The sequence below is a fragment of the Pezoporus wallicus genome, unplaced genomic scaffold (genome assembly GCF_028554395.1).
Source record: "Pezoporus wallicus isolate ANWC-B61680 ecotype Strahan unplaced genomic scaffold, APGP_CSIRO_Pwel_v1 contig_593, whole genome shotgun sequence".
Taxonomy (NCBI): Eukaryota; Metazoa; Chordata; class Aves; order Psittaciformes; family Psittacidae; genus Pezoporus; species Pezoporus wallicus.
The window spans coordinates 3,752,811-3,779,245 of NW_026642342.1; the positions used below are offsets into that span (position 1 = coordinate 3,752,811).

At 42.4% G+C, this 26,435-nt stretch overlaps 1 protein-coding gene across 7 annotated transcripts in view; it reads left to right on the forward strand.

Annotated features, from left to right (window-relative positions):
- The window catches only part of NTNG1 (netrin G1), a 170,076-nt gene that overhangs the window by 85,284 nt on the left and 58,357 nt on the right, over nt 1-26,435 (forward strand). For all 7 annotated transcript variants that reach the window (XM_057429119.1, XM_057429113.1, XM_057429114.1 and 4 more), the window contains exon 4: nt 22,667-22,839. In XM_057429119.1, the coding sequence (XP_057285102.1) occupies nt 22,667-22,839 (173 nt within the window). The remainder of the gene's footprint in view (nt 1-22,666; nt 22,840-26,435) is intronic.

Here is a 26,435-nt window from a genome sequence, read left to right on the forward strand (position 1 = left end):
GGCTCTTGTCACTGCAGGAGCCTGCCCAGCTGGGCATTTCATAGGAGCCACCATGTGTTGGGTTGAACCAGATACTCTGGCAAGGTTAGAAAACCTCCACAGACACTTCTGCTTTGCATTTGCTTTTCTCTGAATTACAACTCATGTTCTTCTTCGAAACAAATCTTTTCCTGGCTTCTGTGTATGTTTGGAAGGGAGTTGGAAGTCATCTCAGAGCTTTGTTTGATCTGTAAAATCCTCTCACCTGCAGACATAAACAAGAGCTTAAAAGCAGAGCTGGTCACAGCAGGTGCGTATCAGAGAATAAGCAGCGGAGAAGGTTCCTTACTAAATCCTGATACCAGGACCCACAGAAAAGACTTGCATATTACTGACTGCAGCAAGAATAGGACAAATAGGACTGAGCTGTTCATTGCATTAAAGTTTTCAAACAGCTTTTCAAGTGAAACCTGGTGTCCAAGCACAGACGCATGTGGGGTGGGCTACTCTGCACCTCTTCTGTGTCAATGGAGAGGGATACCACCCTAACAGCTGCTGCAGCTTCAAGGAAAACCAGTCCTCACTGGGTGCAAAGGGACACCCAGCAAGGACAGCTGTGGCAATGTGCCTCTGCACTGAATTAGGGCTTACTTACATTGACTGCTCCTCCCAGGAGTATTGCTTAGAGTAGCACAAGGTATATTTTCTCTCACTTGAAGGCAACCCATTACAGCACACATGCCGGTCTTCCATATATACTGTCCCTGAAGCAGTAACTCCTAGGGACATGTTTGAGCCTTTAAATGAGTCTATAGGAGGTCTCTTAAACAGAAATGCTTTAAAATCTTTTGAAAAGAGCAGCAGATGTACCGCTTCTCAGAGCTGTTTTCCCTGGTGTCGAATTCTGTGCACACCATGGATATTTTTATGCTGCTTTTCTCTATTATACCCCACAAAAAGTTATTGAAATCAGTATTAAATTAACCTTGCTTGTTTCTCATGTAGCAGAAACACCACTTCCCTGACAATAGCTCATGAAAAGACTTTGTTCCCTACTGTGACACAATAGGTGCTACACCCTGAGTCTTTCTGTAAGCTTAAAGTAAAGATATTTCTGCTTTGGCCAGGTCTGTCCAACATTAGTCACAAACACAAATTTGTAACAGCTCAATTAGGGTATCACTGCATGTGTGAATAAGATTTATCCTGTTGCAGAGAGTTAAGTAACATTTTTGAATGGCATTGTAAGCATGTTCACTTGGATGGTAATTTAATGATCACAATTCTAGACTTCGCAGACAACAAATTTTCCCTTTTCAGTGTTGTGCTGGGAAAAAGAATTCAGGGTACTAGCTTGTAGCTGATACTGAGAAATACTACTTACAAATAAAGACAGGAAGTTTGATGTAATCGCTAGCATCTGAGAGCAGCGTTCTTGGGATTGCTACTGAACAGGTGTAAGACTGGTATTAATTAAATTAAACCCAGAAAAACTGGTCTCTTAATAAACTTAAAAGTGGTGATGCGCATTAACGCAATAATAGGAATTTAAAATCTAATGTTCACGTTTGTATTAAGATAAAAGAAACACTCCAAAAGACTTTTAAAATTTAATTTTTACATCTGTAAGCTAGCAAACTTTGCAGAGATATATTGCTGCACCTTTCATCTGAGGTTTGTGTTGTCACTTTCTTAACAATCTAGCAGTTTTTGGTGCAGACTTTTACAGCTGCTGCAACAGTGTAGTTAAATTCTGCCTGGTGGTATTGTAGTAATTAAAATAGAAGATGTGTCTAGGGTTTCTCTTGGTATGTATCGACTTGTTGATAATAACTTACTGCCCAACGGATGGATGGCAAACTAAAGCTGGCTAAGTAGGACATTAGACAGCAGCAAAAAAAAAATTAAAATAACAAAAAACTTTGTTATCCTGAGGACAATGAGCAGTATTCAAATCTCTGCCAGCATTGCACCATCAGACAGATAATAACTGGGTACTGCCAAGTGGCTTGCATTATTCCAGCTGATGGAGAGAGCCCTGCATTTTGTCCCAGTAGCCCTTATTTCTCCGATGCACAGTATTATGGGTAGCTGAGGATATTCAGGTTTTTAACATTTCCTGGTTTTTCTTAATGTTTAGAACAAAACAGTTAAACCCACGTGACATATTGTGACAACTCAGAAGACCTAAGCTGTGTTCAGCAACAGATGTGCTTCCCACCCTGCCAATTCCATCCCATCTATGTATCAAGACATTGATTGCTGTGTGAAGTACAACTTCGTAGGTGAGACCAAAGGGATTCCAAGGAAAGAAGGAAATTTTCAAGTGGGAGAGAAGGAAAAAGAAAAACTAATTGTAACACGAATGTACTTGGAGTTTACATCCACTGCTTTTTTTCTCTTCAGTGTTAGCTGGGGAAGCTACAATAATAATCAAATTATATCAAATATATCAAATTATATCAATAAATGGTCAGTTGGTAGCACTGGAAGAAACGGTCATTAGTGATCTTCATCTTCACAAGAAAATTTGCTTCCTCTCTGGGAGAGACATGGCTGCTGTGTTCCACATCCTTCACGTAGATAAGAAAAGTTTCCTATTTCTGAGGTTAAAAGATTAGAGCAAAACGGATGCATGGAAACAATGTAAAATAGCAGCCTCCTACCTTCACAGTAGTTGTGTCCCTAAAAGTGCATCACAGCTGGACTTCATATCCTTCACTAGCTCTGTTTCCACCCCATGCTTATTCAAGATCTTGGGCCTGCCATTCAAAATGATAAAAATATTATCTGCCATTATCTAAAAATGCAGCCACCGAGCCTAGGATAATATGAATGAAAGCTGGAAGCAAATTAGGCAACATTTCAGACAATGTGAACTAACATAAATTCATTGATTCTACTGGAGACAGATGGATTTACATCAGCTAAGAAACTGGCAAACTGTGTTCAGAGGTGAAATTATTTGCAGAAAATGCTGCTGGCAAACTCCAGCAGATTTTATAGCCACTCTCTTTTCAACACATTCCCATGAAAACTAATATCTGAACAAAAAGCAAAAAGTGAGTATTTGGGAAGAGGGTGGAAGTTAGTTCTCTACAGCAGCTAACAGCAGCTATATTTTCAGACATTTATTTCAGTTTTAACACTTACAGAATGTGAAATGCAAATCAGAAAATGCATTTGGCCATTCCATTTGGCTAGGTGTATCTAAGTATTTAATATTAAGGGTAGGCATTTTTTTATGTGGTGAACTGAAACAACTCAGACTCGGTATTAGCTGTTCTGCTCTACTAGGCATAAGCATCACTAGATTATTTTTGGACATAGGAGACTGAAGTAAGTCTGAGTATTTTCATATCTGTTGGTCTGTAACATTTTTATCTAGCCAAGAAATCAGAACAGTTTCCAATGCTTAAATACTGAAGTGTTTTTAAAAGGTTTGATAGGTTTCTGTATACTCCTTTCTAAGTTTGAGTTCTAGGTGTTGCTGTTCAAGTCTGTACACATGTTCAGTTTGTTTTGAAGAATGTCATCTAGTAAACCACTACATTTCAGAAACATAGTTTATTTGGCAGGGTAAGGTAGATTGTGGCCCTCTGTCTGAAAGGGGTAGGGGAAAAGGAGCAGTGAAGCCCAAAGGACCTGCCCCCCTAACATTTGGCTTCAAAAAAAAAGACAGTAGGGTTCAATCAGACAGTGTACTAATCAAAGACAAGTTGAGATATAAATCAATCAGCAGTGATCATGTAGTTCTTGTTCCTATTGACCAGTGTTTATCTTGACAGTAGTCCCCATTTAAATAATCAGACTATATAGAGACGTTTACTAGCATGTGAACAAAATAAATCTTATAAAGGTGTTAAAATTTAAATTTAGCACTTATGTACTTATATTGTTGGGCTGGCTTAGTGCAAACAGTTGGCAATGCCCTGCATGCTTTCTGTGAGTCCTGGGGATTCCTTGCTCCTGTGGGAAGCGGAATTGTGCTGACCTTTTGGACTTCTTTTTCTTTTTAAATTTCAAGCTCTCCAAACTGCTTGGAAGTAGGCCACTGAAAAATCAAAGCAAACATGCTCTCTGTGCCTGGATTTTGCTGTTCCCCACTAGCTATATTATATTCAGCAGAGGGAGAATAGGAAGCTATTTCCCCCAATTTTCCATACTGCCTGTGGGAATCTAATTCAATTTCCTCACAAATTTAGCAGCAAAAACTAAACAGTAAAGAATAAAGTTGAAGAGGCTTCTGTAAATCTCTGGATTCTAAGGTACTAAGGTGCAGCGGGATTACTGAGTGCAGGTTAAACTTCTTTTCTAGCCACAAAGCTACTTACAGATTTAAGAGGCTTAAAAACCTGATCCAACATTAGTCCTTGCTTTGCAAATGAAAGAATAATGTATCTACCTATACAAAGTTATATTTATTATTATCCTTTATTATTGATGTAGCCTCATTCCACAAAGGAATCTTTTTTTTTTTTTTTTTTGTGGGAGATTATGATGTACTAGATAAATTCAGAGAAAGGGACAGGGAAAAAGACTGGTGACCAAATGTATTTCCAGAAATAAACAGATGAAAGAAAAGACTCATATTTCATTATCCTCACTACAATGTCTACATTTTACCAGCAGACCACAGGGGTATTATTCATAACTTCCAGAAAAATATGTAGTGCCTTTTTTGGACTTGGGTCCAGGAGCAACATGGACCTAAGATATGGCTGAAAAAATACTGAATAAAAAGCAGAATTGACGTTCCTACTTCATGTGAGCTGCAACATTTGTTCAGCAGACCTACTTGCAGCCAGCAATCCATGTCATTTTGTGATTGCCAGCTGTCCTTAGTTTTTCCAACCCTTTTAGCTCAGAACTTCTTCAGATAGGTAGTCCCTGGAGTGAGCACTGGTAGCCTGGATTGCAGTAATTATCTCGTTACCTTTTTTATGTGTGTGTTATCATTGTCTGTTCCATCCCCAAATAAATAAATTGGCTGGCAATCATTTTATTTCTTCACAACAGTGTCTTTTATATTTGTTTTCATCCTCACAAAATCTCCTTCAATAGTAAAGCTGTATAGACATCTATGAAGCTTTGCAAATTAAGATAAGGACCAGCGTGTGTTTTTGACGTAACATGGAAAAATCCTATGATATAATGAATAGTAATATTCAGCAGACATGGTGTTTCTGGGACTGTGAGCTTCTCTGAAAAGATGTTCCATTTGTTAGAGAGATTTAAAAGAAAAACAGACTTGTCTAAGTATTTTCATTATGAAATCCGTGACGTGGAGCAATTCTAGGGCAACTTCCCTGCTCAGCTGTGAACCTGGGCTTGGAACAGAGGAATTTGGGTCTCAAGTTGTCCCATACAGGTGGAGAACGTAGGAGCTAGTGCGTCCTGTTCTTTTCCATTAGAAATGCAAAGGGCCACGCAAGGAGCACATCCGGTACGTCAGTCAGAGCAAGAGGGAGAGAAAGAGGTAAGGAGAGAGGAGAGGGCATGAGCGAGAGCAGCAGTCATGAGGGGAGATAATAAGAGGAGGGAGGGGTGGAGATCATGAGGGGAGGGAGGGGTGGCCATAAGGAAGTTTATGAGGGAAGACGAGGGGTGGCGATGAAGGGAGATCATGGGAGAAGTGACCATGAGGTGTGAATGGCGGTCGTGAGGGAAGACAGTGAGAGGGGAGGAGGGATGGCCATGAGGGAAGATCATAAGGGGAGGAGGATCAGCAATGAGAGAGAATCATGAGGGGAAAGAAGGAAGACCTATGAGGGGAGACCTTGAGGGGAAGGAAGGGGCGACCATGAGGGAAGATAATGAGAGGAAGAAAGGGGTGACCATGAGGGGAAGCAAGAGGCAGCCATGAGAGATCGTGAGGGCAGAAGAAGAGCAGTCATGAGGGGAGATCTTGAGGGGAGAGGAGGAGCAGCCATGAAGGAAGATCATGAGGGGAGAAGAGGGGCAGCCAAAAGAAGAGATCTTGAGGGAAAAAGAAGGGATGGTAATGAGGGGACATGAGGAGCAGCCATAAGGGGAGATCATAAGGGAAGAGGAGGGTAGGCCATGAGTGGAGGTCATGAAGAGAAAGAAGGGGCAGCCATAAAAGGAGATCTTGAGGGAAAAAGAAGGGGCAGCCATGAGGAGAGATGAGAAGCAGCCATGATGGGAGATCGTGAGGGGAAAGGAGGAGTGGCAGCCAGGAGGACAGATCATGAGGGGAGAGGAGGCGTAGCTATGAGGAGAGATCATGAGGGAGCAGCCATGAGGGGAGATCTTGAGGGGAAAAGAGTGGCCATGAGGGGAGATCATGAGGGGATAGAAGGAGTGGCCATGAGGGGAGAACATGAAGGCAGAGGAGTGGAGGCCATGAGGGGAGATCATGAGGTGAAAGGAGGGGTGGCCACGAGGGAAGATTGTGAGGGGAGAGATGGGGTGGTCATAAGGGGAGATCATAAGGCGAGAGGAGTGGCAGCCATGAAGGGAGATTGTGAGGGAAAAAGAAGGGGAGGCCATGAGGGGAGATGAGAAGCAGCCATGAGGGGAGATCATAAGGGGAGAAGAGGGGAGGCCATAAGGTGAGACCATGGAGGGAAAGAAGGGGCAGCCATAAGGGGAAATCTTGAGGGAAAAAGAAGGGGCAGCCATGAGGGGAGATCATGAGGGGAGAGGAGGGCCGTCCATGAGGGGAGATCATGAAGAGAGAGTGAGGGTGGCCATGAGGGGAGATCATGAGGGATGAGGGGTCATCATGAGGAGAAATTGTGTGGGGAAAGGAGGGGCAGCCATGAGCGGAGAATGTGAGGGGAGAGGAGGGGCAGCCATGGGATGTGAGGTGTAGCCATAAGGGGAGATCATGAGGGGAGAGGACGGGTGGCCATGATGGGAGATCATGTGGAGAGAGGAAGGGCGGCCATGAGTGGAGAATGTGAGGGGAGAGGAGAGGCAGCCATGAGGGGAGATCATGAGGAAAGAGAAGGGGCAGCCATGAGGGGAGATCATGAGGGGAGATCATGAGGAAAAAGAAGGGGCGGTCATGAGAGGAGATTATGAGGGGAGAGCAAGGGCAGCCATGGGATGTGAGGTGTGGCCATGAGGAGAGATCCTGAGGAAAGATCATGTGGGGAGAGCAGGAGCAGCCATGAGGTGTGAGGAGCAGCAATGGGGGGATTCAGCTATACAGTGTGGACCACTATGGGGAGCATATGAGAGGTGGCTGCAAGTGGAGATCATGAGGGGCAGCCATAAGGGAACATCTTGAGTAGAGATAGTTTGCCCTTAGTGACATGGTTTAGTGGTGGGCTTGGCAGTCCTGGGGAAATGCTTGGACTTGATCTTAAAGGTCTTTTCCAACAGAGCTGATTCTATGAGTCTATACTTACTTTGTATACTCATCGGTGCAAGAGTTTTGTCACTTACCAGTACAGTTTCTCCAGTTATGATGAATTTGTCTCATAAAGTGTCAAAAAAAAAAACTAAAAAAAACCATAAAACCTGAAGAAAAATTAATGGTTCAGATGCAAAGCTGGTTTTAGACCAAAGATTTCATGGCATATTTTAAAGGGGGTTATGTTTTAATTTTCACTTTCTCAACCTATATCTCCTCAACCTTCATGGCTAAGGTATCACAATGTATTTGCAATATGGAATTATTATCTTGTCTACATTATATTAGAAAACTAAATCCCACTGGTGAAGCTGTTTCAAGTTCATTAGTAAACTTGAGAAGCATAATGTAATGACAACCTTAACATATTTGATGTCATGCTAAACACAGCCAAGTCCTTTAGGACAAGTGTAACAAGGTGCTGGAAGCAGTTGCTAGCACTGGGGAGCTGACTAAGGCTCCTAACATTGCTAATAGAGTTTTAAAATGCCTAATTAAAAGCGTGTGGGAGTGGTATTTTAAGTTGTGTGGGCAGTAATGTGAAGGGCAAACATGCCAACTCCTCTGCAAGTTCAGGCTTTACTTACCTGACAGCAAAGAGCTGACTTGTGGCATGTAAAAGTGAAGAGTCTGTGCAGAGGGCTTACAAGTTGTTTTTAAGTTGATTTTGTAAACTTTGGTGATGACCTAGAATGATCCAAAGATGTATCTAAGTGAGGAACATATGGCTAGTTGTTATATATGCATCAAAGAGCTTCTCTTGTCTTTCTTTCTCATGAATGATCTCTTAAACATAAATGAACCCCTCATGTGACACCCAGTCTGTTGGTTGGCACTCACATGTAAGAGCATCAGCACACTATTAGCAATTACCTTAGTGATATTTACAGCATTTTAATGTCACTTGTCTGTATGTAAATAGAGTCTGTGAGGAATGCAGCACGCCTGGGGCTCCTGCTCCCACTACAACAGCACTGCTCGTTCAACACACCAGAGTGCTTCCTGCACCTTATGTAACTGCCAAAAATATCATTTCAATTGCTTTATGACAAGATAATGAGTCTGTCAAAGATGAGTGGTCAGAAAAACAAATTTGTTCTCCCACACAATTAGAGTTTATAGTGTTGGACAGCAATATCAATCTCCAGTGGTTCAAAATTGAATTTCCACGTTAGAGGGAAGTGTGTTCTTGCATGCGCTATAACCAGCCTGCGTAGCAAAAAGAGTTGAACTGGAAAGGTGGATATCAGCTGAGCTGTGGAAACATCAGGATGGAAGTTTCCAAATGCAGACAAGTATTGTGTGTACATGGTGTTTGCTTCCATGAGCTTGACACTGACAGAGCCACTCCTACAACAATCAACACAGGAAAGTCTGGAGAAACTGTCACCAGATAAACCAGGCAGACAACTGTTCCCTTCAGGTAGAAAGCTGTTTCAAGGCCTGCATCTCCCTGTAATTGCTCAGGGAGTTGTTGATATTTGTAATCATGGTCTTCAGGCATTCATTGTAAAGATGTATGAAACATTACACCTCAGCAATGCCATTTATGGTGAGTGTACACTGTATCTCAGAACTGCACCTTGCCCTTAACATTTGCTTTATCCCTTTTTTTGCCCTTAAGCTCTTTGACAATGCAGTGCAAAAGCTGCAGCATACATCCTGACATTTACCATAATTTAACCTGTATTCTCTATACTGCTGTATTTATTACAGTTTCCTCAATTGCCTCTTGATGTGCCAGGCAGCTGCTATGCACCCACTGCTACCGAGTAATTGCATTTCTGGCCATATGTACAGAATTTTACCTTGTAAAATACTTTGACTTTTTTCTTTGGATTTCAAGAAACCATACAGGCATGAAGTACTGTCATCTGGAACTCAGTACACAGGCTATGGAAGCAGTCTTTTAGGTTTTCAGAACTTCTCCGTTATTATACATGCAGCCTAAGTGACCATGTTCTCCTAATGGGAACATCTACAAAGACTATATGACATTTTGTGTTCAATGTGCTTTTTATGTAAATCTAATTAAGGCTTTTGTTACTCTCTCAGGTTTAAACCAGGAACAGCTAGGAACAGCCCTTCCAAGCAAGTGTCTAAAGGAATTACAAATTTTACTAGGATTTTCAGTAGTAATTTATCATTATAAAAAGGACATGGAACTGTTGGAACAAGTCCAGAGGAGGGCCACGAGGATGATCAGGGGACTGGAGCACCTCCTATATGAAGACAGGCTGAGAAAGTTGGGGCTGTTCAGCCTGGAGAAGAGAAGGCTGTGTAAACACCTCATAGCAGTCTTCCAGTATCTGAAGGGAGCCTATAAGGATGCTGGGGAGGGACTATTCATTAGGGACTATAGTGATAGGACAAGGGGTAACGGGTTAAAACCTAAACAGGGAAAGTTTAGATTGGATATAAGGAAGAAGTTCTTTACTGTAAGGGTGGTGAGGTGCTGCAATGGGTTGCCCAGGGAAGTTGTGAATACTCCATCCCTGGCGGTGTTCAAGACCAGGTTGGACAGAGCCTTGGGTGGCATGGTTTAGTGTGAGGTGTCCCTGCCCATGGCAGGGGGGCTGGAACAAGATGATCTTAATGTCCTTTCCAACCCTAACTAGGGAGGCTGGAACAAGATGATCTTAATGTCCTTTCCAACCCTAATTATTCTATGATTCTGTGATTATATATTCACATAAGTTAACAAAACATTACCTCTGGAGCAGAGAAGAAGGGTAATTTTCCTTAGAAAAAGAGATGAGACAGATGAAGGACTCTGAACTTGGGCAGTCTTCCATAGGAAGCTGATGTCCACATCCCAACAGTGATATGACAAGAGCCCAAGTCAACTACCAGGTCAGTGGTTCTCAGCTGATTCTCAGCTACCAGAAATGCCTATGGTCCATCCTGTGCTCCTTTGGTTTTGCACTGCTCACAGGCCAGTATATCTCATCACAAGAGTGGTTCTCTCATGGCATATCTGGATGGTACTTTTAGGTAAATAGTCTTTCTGCAACCTTAAATATTTCAATTTTTCTTACTGCTTATCCTGCAAAAAGAAGTACCTTTTATTGTACTGTAGTCATCTCTCAGCCCCACTATGCACATTTACCTCTTATTCATCCAGAGCACAACAGGTATTATCCCTTGAGCACAACAGGCATTTCTCTTCTTTGCAGAAGTCTCTGAGATTGTCCATACATACATTCTCATGAGGTCCCTGGGACAGATTGCCCAATTCCAAGTGCAGCCTCCCTAGAAAACCAGACATACACAAAATATCATTTCCCTGTTCCAGTAAAAATGCCCCTCCACATACAGCACGGAATGTGGTTATCAGCTTAGTTTTCCCCAGACACAGTACCCTCCAGCTTATGTTCAATTTGCTTTCCACAGATGCTTTTTCTTCTCTTTAAGTTTTAGCACTGTCTGCAGTTTACACTCAGTTCAGTATTCAGCTATGTCCTTCATTTGCTGTGAAACATGATTAATCTCTCCAAGATCTGTGAAGTGACCTCACAAAAACTTGGTGCAAGAGGAGAATCAGAACCTCTGGTTCACTCCTCTGAATGTCTTTTTTTCTTATGCTTCTGCTCTTTTGCTCCCTATGCATAGTTACTAACATCAACAACAACTCCAGTTTAATCTCTTCAGATTTTATTAATCCATAAATTTTTTTATACTTATGTAACACTAATGATCATAAACCAAACCCAACTTTTATATTGCCTATACACTAAGACAGCAAAGGTAATGTCTTGCCACACATTATCTGACCTTTTGTGTTTGTTTGTTGGGGTATGTTTAACATTTCTTTTCATGCTCACTTGAACTAGCTCTCTGTCCTGGGTTCAGCAGTATCAGTCATTTTTCTCCTTCTTAGTAGCTGATGCAGTGCTGTGGTTTTGACTTTCAGCCTGGGAACAGCACTGATAACGCCAATGTTTTTAGTTGTTGCTCAGTAATGTTTACTCCAACCAAGGGCATTCTGAATCTCATGCTCTGCCAGGGAGGAGGGGAAGCTGGGAGGAAGCAGAGACAGGACACCTGACCCAAACTAACCAAAGGGGTATTCCATACCACAGCACGTCATGCCCAGTATATAAACTGGGGGAGTTACCAAGAAGGGCTAGATCGCTGCTCGGGTTTGTCTGGATATCGGTCGGCAGATGGTGAGCAGTTTTATTCTCTTCCCTTGTTATTTCCCTTATCATTATTATAATTGGTGGTAGCAATAGTGGCATGTGTTATACCTTAGTTATTGGACTGTTCTTATCTCAACCCGTGGGAGTTACATTCTTTCGATTTTCCTCACCCTCCCTCCGGACACGGGGGAAAGAAGAAGGGGAGGGAGGGAGCGAACAGCTGCATGGTTCTGAATTACTGGCTGGGTTTAAACCATGGCAGTTCTTTGTGGCACCCAACGTGGGGCTTGAAGGTTTAAGATAATGACAGATCTGACCAGAGTGTGTCTAATCATATTTGTGATAAGCATTCACTGTTTTGGATTAATAGTCATTCATCACAATGCTGATTTATTGGCTCTCAATGTTGTTGCTCTTGATCTCAGAGTTTCAGCATGTCATACCTTACTTACAGCTGGTATTTGCTGTTTTAGTGTTTATCGGCTGGGGGGCTTGGGCTAAGGTTCTTGTTTCGCTGTACTTTATGGTAATGACTTGTAATATGATAGACTCATTGATTATGAACCTGATCTGGCTTGTGTTCCCAGTGTGGTCATCACCTCTATACTTTGGGAAGTATATAATGTTTAGCGATTACATAATTTTTTTTTTCCCCTCCTCGGGTGGTCAACGTGTGAAGGAGGCATTCCCTTATGTTCCCAGCCCCCTCACCAGCCTATTTACAGCATCATTTGAGAGTTCTGAAGGTTTTGAATGGCCTTTGAGTACCTTTGAGACCTTCCTGCTGATTGTGATGGGGATCACCATGTTGGCACGCAGAGTGTGTTTTACCCACGACCATTTCATCTGAAATCTTGAAAGTTAAGCAGAATTGGGTTTGGGTCTTGTCTAGGGTTAAATGATGAAACAGGAGGATCAAGAGATTTCCCGCGAAGCTGGACAGTCATCAGTGGCAGGGTGTGTGGGACAGTATGGGCAAGTATCAAGGCCAGTGGGCCCCTCCAGTGCTTTGGAACTTCACCACTGAAAACTGCAAAATCCAGAAAAACTAGTAAAACATGTAAATGAGATGTGTTGTCATCCTGGTCATACCAGAGAGGAGCAAATCATGTCAACGTTCTGGGGCTTGGCCTATGCTTACAGAGTCCTGTTCAAGACTATCCAGCACCTTCAAAGGGAAGAAAATGTCTCTGGATCTGATGGCAAAACAACAGACAACACAGCTACTCTAACTCCAAATACAGCAGCTACACCAACCCCAGTGACAAATACAGTAGCTACTCAAACTCCAACTGCAACAGACAACACAACTACTCCAACTCCAAGCACAGCAACTACAGCAACCCCAGTGACAAGTACAGTAGCTACTCGAGCTCTGACTACAACAGGCAACGCAGCTACTCCAACTCCAAGCACAGCAACTACAGCAGCCCCAGTGACAAGTACAGCAGCTACTCGAGCTCTGACTACAACAGACAACGCAGCTACTCCAACTTCAAGCACAGCAACGACAGCAACCCCAGTGACAAGTACAGTAGCTACTCGAGCTCTGACTACAACAGACAACGCAGCTACTCCAACTTCAAGCACAGCAACGACAGCAACCCCAGCGACAAGTACAGTAGCTACTCGAGCTCTGGCTACAACAGACAACACAGCTACTCCAACTCCAAGCACAGCAACTACAGCAGCCCCAGTGACAAGTACAGCAGCTACTCGAGCTCTGACTACAACAGGCAACGCAGCTACTCCAACTCCAAGCACAGCAGCGACAGCAACCCCAGCGACAAGTACAGCAGCTACTCAAACTCCGACAGAAACAGACAGGGTAGCTGCTGGTGCTACTCAATCCGCAAGCACAGCGGCTGTACCAACCATGACAACAGATACTGCAGCCATTCCAACCACAGTGATGATCACTGCAGCTAAACCAGAGGACCAATTCATGCCACTATTGGTTGCCCCCGTACGCAAGGGGAAAAGCAAAAAAGAGGCACAAAAAGCAACCTGTACTGTGAAGAAAGATGAAGAACCAACGCACTTACTACACAGGACAGCATCTGAACAAGAGTTATTATGTAGATCAAAGGAAGAGGAAGAAGAAGAGGTGACTTCTTGACCCCGGACCTCAACTGAGCTACAGAATATGCAAAAAGATTTTACCTGTCAACCAGGGGAGCACATCATCACCTGGTTGCTCTGGTGCTGGGACAGTGGGGCCAATGGTCATGAACTAGAAGGTAGAGAAGCCAAGAATCTGGGATCACTTGCTAGGGAAGGGGGAATTGACAAAGCAATTGCAAAAGATACAGCCCCTCAGCCTTTGGAGGCATCTCTTGGCAGCTGTGAACGAAAGGTTTCCATACAAGGACAGTGTTATGAGTCATTCGGCCAATTGGACCATGCTAGAGAAAGGCATCCAGTCTCTGAGGGAGTCAGCCATTGTAGAGATGATCTATTGCAGGCCGAATGCTGGAAATGCATCTGTAGATCCAGATGAAGTCAAATGTATACCACCCATGTGGCTGAAATTTACATGGAGTGCACCATCATCTTATGCCCACTTATTGGCAGCAATAACCTGGAATGACATAGTACCACCAACAGTGGATGAAATGATTCATCAACTCTGAGAGTTTGAGGACAATCTCACCCCTTTCATCATTTCAGCTGTGGAAAATCTGTCCCAGGAGTTCAAACAATTAAGAGATGAACTATGATCTATCCAGCTCCCCACGTGTACCAACACACAGCTATTAACAAAAGGCGTCCTACTGCTCAAGAGAGAAGATATAGAAGTTATACACCACGGGCCACCAGGTTTTACCTGCAGGATCACAGAAAAGACATGAGAAAGTGGGATGGAAAACCTACCTCAGCTCTGGAGGAATGGGTGTGTGAATTGAAGACGGGAACAAAGGTCAAGGCTGATCATCCCATGAAAGCTGCAGCTTCAGTCTCTGATGAACAGGTTCCTAGATGGAGTGGAAGAGCTGATTTTAGTCCAGCTCCTGTGATAACGAAGACTAATCTGTCTACCAGACATAAGTGACCAATATTGTGATCACTATTAGAGGGGCTCTGCCTCCAGCCAGGTGGAGGTAGGGGACAATTGGATTTACTGGACTGTGTGGATCAGACAGCCTGGCACATCAGTTCCACAGAAGTATAAGGCTCTACTAGATACCAGTGCACAGTGTACCCTGACGCCACCAAGCTGTCAAGGGGTGGAACCCATCTATATTTCTGGAGTGACAGGAGGATCCCAAGAGTTGACTGTACTGGAGGCTGAAATCAGCCTGACTGGGAGGAAGTGGCATAAGCACCTGATTGTGAATGGTCCAGAGGCTCCATGCATCCTTGGCATAGACTACCTCAGGAGAGGGCACTTCAAAGACCCAAAAGGGTACCGATGGGCTTTTGGTATTGCTGCTTTGGAGACTGAGGAAATTGAGCAGCTGTTCACCTTGCCTGATCTCTCAGGAGGATCCTTCTATTGTGGAGTTGCTGAAGGTCGAAGAACAACAAGTGCCAATCGCTACCACCACAGGTACCGATGGGCTTTTGGTATTGCTGCTTTGGAGACTGAGGAAATTGAGCAGCTGTCCACCTTGCCTGATCTCTCAGAGGGTCCTTCTATTGTGGAGTTGCTGAAGGTCGAAGAACAACAAGTGCCAATCGCAACCACAACAGTGCACCAGCGGCAATATTGCACCGAGCCCCCTGATTCCCATCCATAAGCTGATCCACAGACTGGAGAGTCAGGGAGTGATCAGCAGGACCCACTCGCCCTTTAATAGCCCCATATGGCCATGCGAAAGTCTAACGGAGAGTGGTGACTAACAGTAGACTATCGCGGCCTGAATGAAGTCACACCACCCTTGAGTGCTGCCGTACTGGACATGCTAGAACTTCAGTATGAACTAGAGTCAAAGGCAGCCAAGTGGTATGTCACGATTGATATTGCCAATGCATTTTTCTCCATTCCTTTGGCAGCAGAGTGCAGGCCACAGTTTGCTTTTACTTGGGGGGGCATCCAGTACACTTGGAACCAACTGCCCCAAGGGTGGAAACACAGCACTACCATTTGCCATGGACTGACCCAGACTGCACTGGAAAAGGGGCAAGCTCCAGAACACCTGCAATACATTGATGGCATTATTGTGTGGGGCAATACAGCGGAAGAAGTCTTTGCGAAAGGGAGGAAAATAATCCAAATTCTGCTGAAAGCCAGTTTTGCCATAAAACGGAGTAAGGTCAAGGGACCTGCACAGGAGATTCAATTTTTGGGAATAAAATAGCAAGATGGTTTTCACCAGATCCCCACAGATGTGATCAACAAGATAACAGCAATGTCTCCACCAACTAATAAGAAAGAAACACAAGCTTTCTTGGGTGTTGTGGGGTTCTGAAGAATGCACATCCCAAATTACAGTTCAATTGTAAGCCGTCTCTATCATGTGACCCAGAAGAAGAATGATTTTAAATGAGGCCCTGAGCAACAACAAGCCTTTGAGCAAATTAAACAAGAGATAGTTCATGCAGTAGCCCTTGGACCAGTCTGGACCAGGCCACATGTGAAGAATGTGCTCTATACCCCAGCTGGGGACAACGGTCCTACCTGGAGCCTCTGGTAGAAAGCTCCAGGGGAGACTTGAGGTCAACCCTTTGGCTTTTGGAGTCAGGGATATAGAGGACCTGAGGCCAGCTATACCCCAACTGAAAAAGAGATACTGGCAGCCTATGAAGGCTTTTGAGCTGCTTCAGAAGTGATTGGCACTGAAGCACAGCTCCTCCTGGCACCCTGGTCGCCCGTGCTGGGCTGGATGTTCAAAGGCAGGGTCTCCTCTACACATCGTGCAACCGATGCTACATGGAGTAAGTGGGCTGCACTAATTATACAGTAAGCTCAAATAGGAAATCCCAGTTATCCAGGAATTCTAGAAGTCATCATGGACTGGCCAGAGGACAAAGATTTGCAACATCTTTGCAAACATACAGATGGGCTGTATCATGCAACATACAGATGGGCTCGTGATCGAGGGGTGGATTTAACAATGGACACTTATAGCCCAGTTTATTCACAACTGTGAAACATGTGCCAAGCAATTAAAGCCTCTTTGGTAAGGAGGACGATGGCTGAAGTACAAATAAGGGGTGGCCTGGCAGATTGACTATATCACACTCCCACCAACCTGCCAGGCAAGTGCCATGTGCTTACCATGGTGGAAGCAACCACCGGGTGTCTGGAAACATACACTGTGCCCCATGCCACTGCCCGGAACACTATCCGGGGCCTTGAGAAACAGATTTTGTGGCGACACAGCACCCCAGAGAGAACTGAGTCAGACAATAGGACTCATTTCCAGAACAATCGTATAGACACTTGGGCCAAAGAGCATGGCATTGAGTGGGTAATGGTACATCCATGCACTAGCCTCTGGGAAAACTGAACGGTACAATGGGCTGTTAAAAACTACACTGAGAGCAATGGGTGGTGGGAATTTCAAACATCGGGATACACATTTACCAAAAGCCACCTAGTTGGTCAACATCAGAGGATCTGCCAACAAGGCTGGCCCAGCCCAGTCAGAACTTTTACATATTGTAGAAGGGGATAAAGTTCCTCTGGTGCACATAAAGAATTTGCTGGGGAAGACAGTCTGGGTTATTCCTTCTTCAGGTAAAGGCAAAGGATGACACCAAGCTGTGTGGTTCAGTTGATACACTGGAGGGAAGGAATGCCATTCAGAGGAGCCTTGACATGCTTGTGAGGTGGGCAGATGCCAACCTTATGAAGTTTAACCATGACAAGTGCAAGGTCCTACACCTGGGTCGGAGCAATCCCAGGCACAGCTACAGGTTGGGCAGAGAAGAGATTCAGAGCAGCCCTGCAGAGAAGGACTTGGGGGTGTTGGTCGATGAGAAACTTAACACGAGCCGGCAGTGTGCGCTTGCAGCCCAGAAAGCCAAGCGTATCCTGGGCTGCATCAAAAGGAGCGTGACCAGCAGGTCAAAGGAGGTGATCCTGCCCCTCTACTCTGCTCTTGTGAGACCTCACCTGGAGTATTGTGTGCAGTTCTGGTGTCCTCAACATAAAAAGGACATGGAACTGTTGGAACAAGTCCAGAGGAGGGCCACGAGGGTGATCACGGGACTGGAACATCTCCCGTATGAAGATAGGCTGAGGAAGTTGGGGCTGTTCAGCCTGGAGAAGAGAAGGCTGTGTGAACACCTCATAGCAGCCTTCCAGTATCTGAAGGGGGCCTATAGGAATGCTGGGGAGGGACTCTTCATTAGAGACTGTAGTGATAGGACAAGGGGTAACAGGTTAAAACTTAAACAGGGGAAGTTTAGATTGGATATAAGGAAGAAATTCTTTCCTGTTAGGGTGGTGAGGCACTGGAATGGGTTGCCCAGGGAGGTTGTGAATTCTCCATCCCTGGCAGTGTTCAAGACCAGGTTGGACGAGGCCTTGGGTGATATGGTTTAGCGTAAGGTGTCCCTGCCCACAGCAGGGGGGTTGGAACTAAATGATCTTAAGGTCCTTTCCAACCTTAATTATTCTATGATTCTATGACTCTTCATTAGGGACTGTAGTGATAGGACAAGGGGTAACAGGTTAGAACTTAAACAGGGGAAGTTTAGATTGGATAAAAGGAAAAAGCTCTTTACTGTTAGGGTGGTGAGACACTGGAATGGGTAGCACAAGGAAGTTGTGAATGCTCCATCCCTGGCGGTGTTCAAGGCCAGGTTGGACAGAGCCTTGGGTGATATGGTTTAGTGTGAGATGTCCCTGCCCATGGCAGGGAGGTTGGAACTTGGTGATCTTAAGGTCCTTTCCAACCCTAACTATTCTATGATTCTATGAAACCCACTTGTGGGATTGCTTTTGCTCAGGACCCGGATATGCTTGGTGGGTAATGCGGGAAGATGGGGAAGTCCGATGCTTACCTCAAGGGGATTTGATTTTAGGGGAAAACAGCCAATGAACTCAATTGTATGCTGTTGCCTGCTATGTAGCACTTTTATAGCCCGCCAACTAGATGTCTTCAGGTCACCAGCAACTGGCCCTGACTTCCCTCTGACCATCATTCCAACAAAGAATGAACTTGACAAAACCAGACGAGCTCCGCAGTGATTGGACGAGTTCCGTGGTGCCATCAGCAGGCAGCAGTCCAACACTGCACACTCTATCTCCTGCTCTGAAAGAGTGTCACAAGAGATGGAGCCTGACATCATGGACCGGATGAACTCAGCAGCTCTTTATGTGTGTGTGTATGTGTGTATATATAAGAGTGATGGTATATTGAAAAATGTGGGATCTGAGCATGATGTGAATGGTATGGAATAAGGGGTGGATACTGTTCTGGGTTCAGCAATAGCAGTCATTTTTCTCCTTCTTAGTAGCTGGTGCAATGCTCTGTTTTTGACTTTCAGCGTGGGAACAACGCTGATAACAGCAATGTTTTTAGCTGTTGCTCAGTAATGTTTACTCTGACCAAGGACTTTCTGAGTCTCATACTCTGCCAGGGAGGAGGGGAAGCCAGGAGGACGCTTGACTCAAACTAGCCAAAAGCGTATTCCATACCACAGCACGTCATGCCCAGTATATAAACTGGGGAGAGTTACCTAGAAGGGCTAGATCACTGCTCAGGTCGGGCTGGGTATCAGTCAGCGGGTGGTGAGTGGTTGTATTCTCTTCCCTTGTTATTTCCCTTATCATTATTATTATTGGTCGTAGCAGCAGTGGTTTGTGTTATACCTTAGTTACCAGACTGGAGTAACCCGTGGGAGTTGGATTCTTTTGATTCTCCTCCCCATCCCTCTGGGAGCAGGGGAGGAAGAAGGGAGGGAGGGAGCAAGCGGGTGTGTGGTTCTGAATTACTGGCTGGACTTAAACCAGAACACTCTCATTAACTCTACATTTGACATTTTTAATATAAATGTATTTTTTTACCTTGATCTTTAGCTAATCTTTTAGAACACCACAGCGACCCCATTTTTCCTTACTTTCTTCTCCTGGGAAATTACACACAGCAATATCTAATTATTCTCATGGGTTTTAGGATTATTCAGCATTGTCAGTTCTTTTTTTGCTTGGATGTTAATGTTAGGTTTTGACTATCCTCTACTTACAAAGGTGTTAGATCAGTCCTTTATGTCTGATCATAAGATCTGATCAGTCTTCTTTTTTGCAGTGATCAAATTTGTTGTTTTCTCTCATTCAATTTAAATCATACTCCAAGAAGCTACACTTTTCTCCCCATTGCTGGGGGGTTTTGTTGGTGGTTTTGGGGGGGGAGGCTGTTTACTTCTGGGGGATTTTGTTTTTTAATTGGAGGGAGTTTGCTCTTGTTTCTCTTAAAATAATATTATTTGGAATTTTCTTTTATGGCAGGATGCATCATTTTGGGGATTTGCAAAAAGGCATTGATTGAATGAATCTGTGATTATTTTACTGGTTTAGAGCAGAAAGAGCCATTTAACAACTCCTCCATTTAAGAAGCTAAGTGACCAAGATGTCCCTACGTTATCTGTTTTGTGTGTGTTTGTTCTGAATGCCTGTATGAGGGCTGATTGTTTCAGATCTGTAAATAGCATTTTAAAATTTCACAGAAGGTAACCAGCTACTTCCACAAGAAAATGCGTTTTGCTGGTTTCGTGAAAACCTGCCTGTATTTGGTACAAACACAGAACTCCAAAATACGTAGTTTTCCTTTTTCTGTTGGATCTTGGTTGCTAAAATCACAGAAGCTGCATTGTGCAAAAACCATGTCTGTTGTGGTACTGCATGGGCCCTGCCATGTGGACCGCAGAACAGATACCATGGCACGATGCCATAGCTCTGGGCTAAGAAGTCCTTCCTCTGCAGCAATCTTGGCCTAAGAAATTAAAAATCTGGGCACCAGAACCATCAATAGATCTATTCCATGCTGTCCATGCTCTCTTGCCTGGGAAATAAGGAGAAGGAGGAGGCAGCCTATGAAGAGATGAATCACAGTGGAATTAGGGAATGGGGGGAAATAAAAGGAAACTAATATGCGTGAGTTTTTGTGGGAATTGTTTGTGCATGTGCATATGCATCCATACCTAGAAACACATGCATATTTTTTTGTATATGTATGAAGAGGGATGGGACAGGGGGTGGAAGCAGAGGAACATGTATAAGGCCAGAGTCTGCCCAAGACTTTTAACCGTGCAAGCAAAATTGAGGAAGGGTCAGTCTATCTCTTCAGGAACATATGGCAAGTACAGCATCCAAGAAGTGCAAACAGACTTAGCACAAGGTTTTCTGACACAATCTTTTTCTTGACACAGTTCTCTATTTTCAGGTGCTTATTAAGAGAGCTGTGCACAGTTACAGCAATTAGCAGATATACCCTACACTTATTTTTCTCACCTCAGTTCCAGTTCTAGCCTGCAGCATCCTTTCAGAGCCCTAGGAACTACAGCTTTTCGTCAGAACACTTGCTGCCTCTGACACTGATGAGTCCCTCCAATAAAACACAAATCTCCCCTTGAAAGAAATTCTGTCAGTTCCTCTCTCTTTCATTCTAGTGACTCCATGATGTCCACAGTCTTTCCAGCTTTTTTCTCTTCTGATTCTCTATCTGCTTGTTTGGTCTTGTCATTATTATGTATCTCTCCTGTTTGGGAGTCTTCCATTTTCATATTCTTGTGGACAGTAAAACCACACATCTCTCATTTTTTAACAGCAGTGCCATTCACCAGAATCTTCTATCTGTACATGAATAAGCACATCTCATCTACTAATACGCAAACAGGCATCTTTCATTCTGCAGTAGCTAGTCATTGAAAATTTACTTTACAATTGATGTAGTGTTTGAGCATCAATATTTTGGAAATGATCACACTTTTTGTCTAGCATATTGAATACATTTTGTTAATTTTCGTTTAAAAGGAGCTGAACCTCTTTTTCTTTAGAATGAGCAATGCTCAAATAATGGCATTTTTATCTGTCTCATTTCTAGCACTGAGGAGAATGCTCCATCATCTTCTGTATTACAGATTCTTGTGGATTTTCTCCAGCAGCCACTTATGACAACTGCAAGCTTGTTTTACCCTGGGGATATATATGTATGTGGCCAGTTACTTCAGGTCATTTTCCTGCCAAATGGAAGTCAGTTTGACAGCTGTTAATTTCCACTTGGCCATTCCATGTGTTGTTTTGCTTTAATTATTGGTCACTATATAGAACAGGTGACAGATGACTACATGAGAACCCTTTACCTCACTAAATGTACAATCATTAGGAAAACAAACAGACAGGGCTGTTGAATATATTAATTTTCTGCCCAGACCCAAACAGAAACAGATTTTAGCTGGGTTTGACATCTATCAGAAAGGGATGGAAAGACGTGACAACACCTTACTGTTCATGAAACCAGCATCCCATGCTGTAAGTGTCCTAGTTTCACAGAAAGAGTGGAGTTTAAGGAACACAAGATTGTTCTAAGACCAGATACAGAATCTGGTTTAGCTAATGGTTTTGTTGCAAGGTTTGGTTAGGTGTTCTTTACTAAGTAAAACTAAATGTGCCTACCATAATATTTCCTCTGACCTTCAGCTCCTAGAACTACGTCAAATTAAAGTAGGAAAAAAAATTGCTTTCTGAGCAATAAAGTACTCGCTGAACAAGAATGGCAGAACACCACGATAGTGAGCTTCCCTTCTATTGAAGTGTGGCGTTGCAGAGAATGTTTAATTGAAGTCTGTTTTCTCAGACTCCAGGGGCCTAACTTGGATCCTAATTTGGGCCAGATTCTCTAAGGACATGAGCTGAAGTCTTGTTTTGTTCCTGGGAGTAGTAACTCTTGAATTTCTGCAACATTATAGATCTATCTGTAGTGAAAATTATGAATAATTCAGTTGATTTCAGTAGAGCTGTGTTAGTGAAAATAAGAAAAGATTCAGCATCTTGGAGTCTTGGTGAAATTACTGCTTTTAGATCTGTGAGAGCTGAAGATATTATAACATGCTATTTGAGTGATGTCTTGTAAACCATGCTAAAACAATAATACAGACACAACACACAGAAATAGAATAGTTCCAATGGCTTACTAAGACTTAACCTAAATGTAAACTCACCTTTAAATAATATCAATTTTTTTTTTTTATTTTTGCCTTTTAAAAATAGGTGTAAGTGCAACCTTCATGCTACTGGCTGTAAAGAAGAAAACAAAAGACTACTTTGCGAATGTGAGCATAACACAACTGGCCCAGACTGTGGAAAATGCAAGAAGAATTATCAGGGCCGACCATGGAGTCCTGGTTCTTACCTGCCTATACCTAAGGGCACTGCTAATATCTGTAAGTAGTTCTATATAACAAGGTTATTTCATCATTAGAATTCTGCCCCATGTTATGACTCTGAAGGAAGATTAATACTGGCAAAAGTTTGTCATGTCTGTATGACTCAGTGCATATAACTGGACAAGGTGTCAAATTGTTTTAAGTGTCTACATATTGTCTGCAAATTATGTTGTCATAGTGTACATATCTATGCACTCACATAGTTGTAAATAAATTGCGTGAGAACTGCATATTTGTATCCACAGACAAATCCTGTGACAGTGCACAGAAAGGGCTAACGAATGGAAGAATTAGGCCCTTCACATAAATATTATATACAGAGGAGAGAAATGCATGGGAATATCTGCAATACTGCTCCAGCCACAGTGCCCACCTCCATTCATACGTCCTTCCTGACTCGAGTGTCAAAACAGCCTCAGCTCAACATGTGAGATGAGGCCCTTGCTCATTTTTTTTGCCCATTTAAGGAAGTTAAGTATTCTCAGAACAAGTTTTTTCAACTAATAGCTAAAGATCTAGTGGCTGGTAAAGGAAATTTTTACCTGATGTTGACTTGCAGTCCAGATTCACATGCATTCTTTTAAATCATTCTGTTGAAGGGGGAAGGGGAGCTCAAGCCCAGAGTTTTTGTATCTGCTTGTTTCCAGCTAATAACCATTCAACAACACGTGTGCACACCACTTCAGCACACATATTACCCAAAGGAAGTTATTGACAGATGCATTTCCTGGTCCTGGACAGGATTGGGTTGAAAAGAACAAGCTGCTGAAAGAGAGGTCACAAAGACAAGTACAAGCACCAGTTCTTCCTTTCATGCATGTATGAAATACACAATAGTTTAGAATGCTTCTGAATAGCAGACTTAAATTCCTTTGAAGAAAGGCTTGAAGATGAAAATAAATCACCAAATCTTTTAACAGAAGTTACTAGCTTAAGAATAGTCCACAGTTTTGTCCTGATTAAAAGCAAAACATTCATTTTAAAAGATTAGTATATAACAATTTACTGAAAAGTTATTTGGGAGAAACAGAGATATGTACTGCAATTGAATGAAAAGTTTAATACCAGGAGCAATGTGCAATGCTCAGAATGTTATCTAAGACTTCAAAGCAGCCGCTGTGAGGAATCAAAACTCAGAAATTAATATCATAGGAAGCAGGACCTTATCTAGTTACATGTGAGAGTAGTAGACCAAGTAACAAACCATGAAGTGTGGGAGCATGAAATTATGATAAAAATTTTACTGAGCAGAAAAAAAATGAACTTCCAAAAAGCGGGGGAAAAACATTTTGTAAGAGTATTCACTTTCTCACATGTTATAAAAAGTGAGTGTGGATCACAGAATAAATACTTTAAAGCTATGTTCAGAAAAAGTGATGAGATTTACCAAGTTGGTTTTATTCATATATTTTATATATACATATACACACATACATACATATGTATGCACACATATATATTTCTTTCTACGTATATATGTGTGTGTATGTGTATATATATAAATATATAAAATTCAGTTGCTACCCCAGCAATCATCTAAACTAGTGGCAAGATACATCTGAACATCAGGGATCTGTCTAAATGCAGCTTGCTCTGTCAGTTACATCATTTCCAATCAGTTGAACACACACCAGACAGAACTGTGGAATTAGCACCCACCAAAAGGATGCCTGAAGCTTGTTAAAACAAATTTCAACTTTATTGAATTCCATCAGATGTACAACTCCATCAATAATCAAAACTTTTTGCAACTAATAGGCAGTCTTCCCGAGGTTTTACTATTATTATGATATCATCACGAAAATGTAAACGTGTTTGAGCTGATGAATACTCCACACACCCTCAAATCCTGACTTCAGCAGTGATCAGCAGCAGGAATTCATGTCAAACAGGAAGAAGTATAAAGGTTTTCTTCTTTGCCATCCCAATTGCCGGCAATAAAATGTCTTTTTGAGCTGGATCCTCCAACTTAGTCACACACATCTTATTGTTTACTAGCTGCCGAGCAGAGACCCAACTGTCATAAGCTTTAACTCAGTGACATTTTATGGCAATACATTTCACATTTTAAAGACACAGTGAGTGAAAGGTATTTCCTTTTGTTTGCTTTAAATGTTTTTATATCATTAAGCCTGTATCTCCTTAGATAGGGAGAAACAGAGTAATGTATCCCTATTTATGTCCGTTATACTGTTTATGATTATACAGACTTGCAATGCCCACTCCTCCAGCCTGTTTTCTGAATGATGACTCCTAATCTATTTAATCTAAGCATATATGAAACCATGCCACATCTCTGGTCATCTGTGATGGTTCTCTAATGTCATTTTTTAATTTGGTGAGGCTAAAACTACACAATATTCTAGAAATAAGAACAACATGAATTTTTTACAATTCAGTATAATTGAATTTTTTACAATACATAAAAATGTCCGTTTTCTATTTTGTTATTACAGTCATCAGCTCTTGAGTCCTTTTTAAATACGGTGCCACAATTGCAACACTTCTTCTGGCACTGAGGCTGACAAAAATGATAGGTTATAGGTTACAATAGTTAGTTTAGAATGTCATATTTTTGTTCCTTTAAAACACTTCCTGGGTGAACATCACCTATGGCAATTCTTATAGTTTGGTATTATTTACATCTACTAAAATACCTTTAGATTATGATAAACAGTGAGAAATGCCCTCAGATTGTGAGAATCTCTCTAACATTCTTTGTTGTGAACATCAGTGAAAACGATTAATTTAGTATTCAGTACTCCAATAACTTGATTGCCTTTCTACCCAGTCATCTCTCTGAGAGGCCTCCTGCTTCTTGACTGGCTATTTTAACAAAAAGGTATAATTAACTTTTAAATCTGTAGCAAGTTGATTCTCAAAAGACTGTGTTTTACATTTAACTTGACAGATTTTATGGGGGTTTTTTCTCCCTATCTTTCTTCACTGAGATACTGAGATGACTTAACACTTTCCAAAATCTTCATTCTGGTGTTTTGGATTGGGCGTTGGTTTTGTATGACTGGGGTTTTTTTCTTTTTTTTGGTTTAGTTTTTTTTTGTTGGTTGGTTGGTGTTTTGTTATTGTTGTTCATAAGATAGTTGATTTTTATAATTTAAAAAAAAATAAAGATGGGTTATATGTTATGATTCTCACTCTTTCATACATTTTGTCTGCCTCCATGCTGTTGCCATTAAATCTTTTTAACTATTCTTTTTTTCTTTTAACTAAGTCATTTTTATCTGCTCATTCTCAATATTACTACAGTGGATTTTTTCATCCTGTTCCTTCTGGACAACTATGTTGACTTTCAGTCCAGAAGTAGTTCTCTACTAACTACTTCTTGAATCAGGTCCTACATACTAGTCAGAACTAAATTAGGTTCTCTTCTTGTGGGCTGTCTGATTGCTTGCTAGCAGCAGCAGTCATTTATGGTATGTAAAAGCTTCATTTCTTTTGTCATTTCCTGATCTAGTGCTGCATATGTTGGAGAATATGAATTTTTGCATTATTATATAAACTCTACACATCCAATGTAATTTCACTTACCCTGCTGTGTTTACGTCACCATCTCTACCGTGTGGTTAGCAATG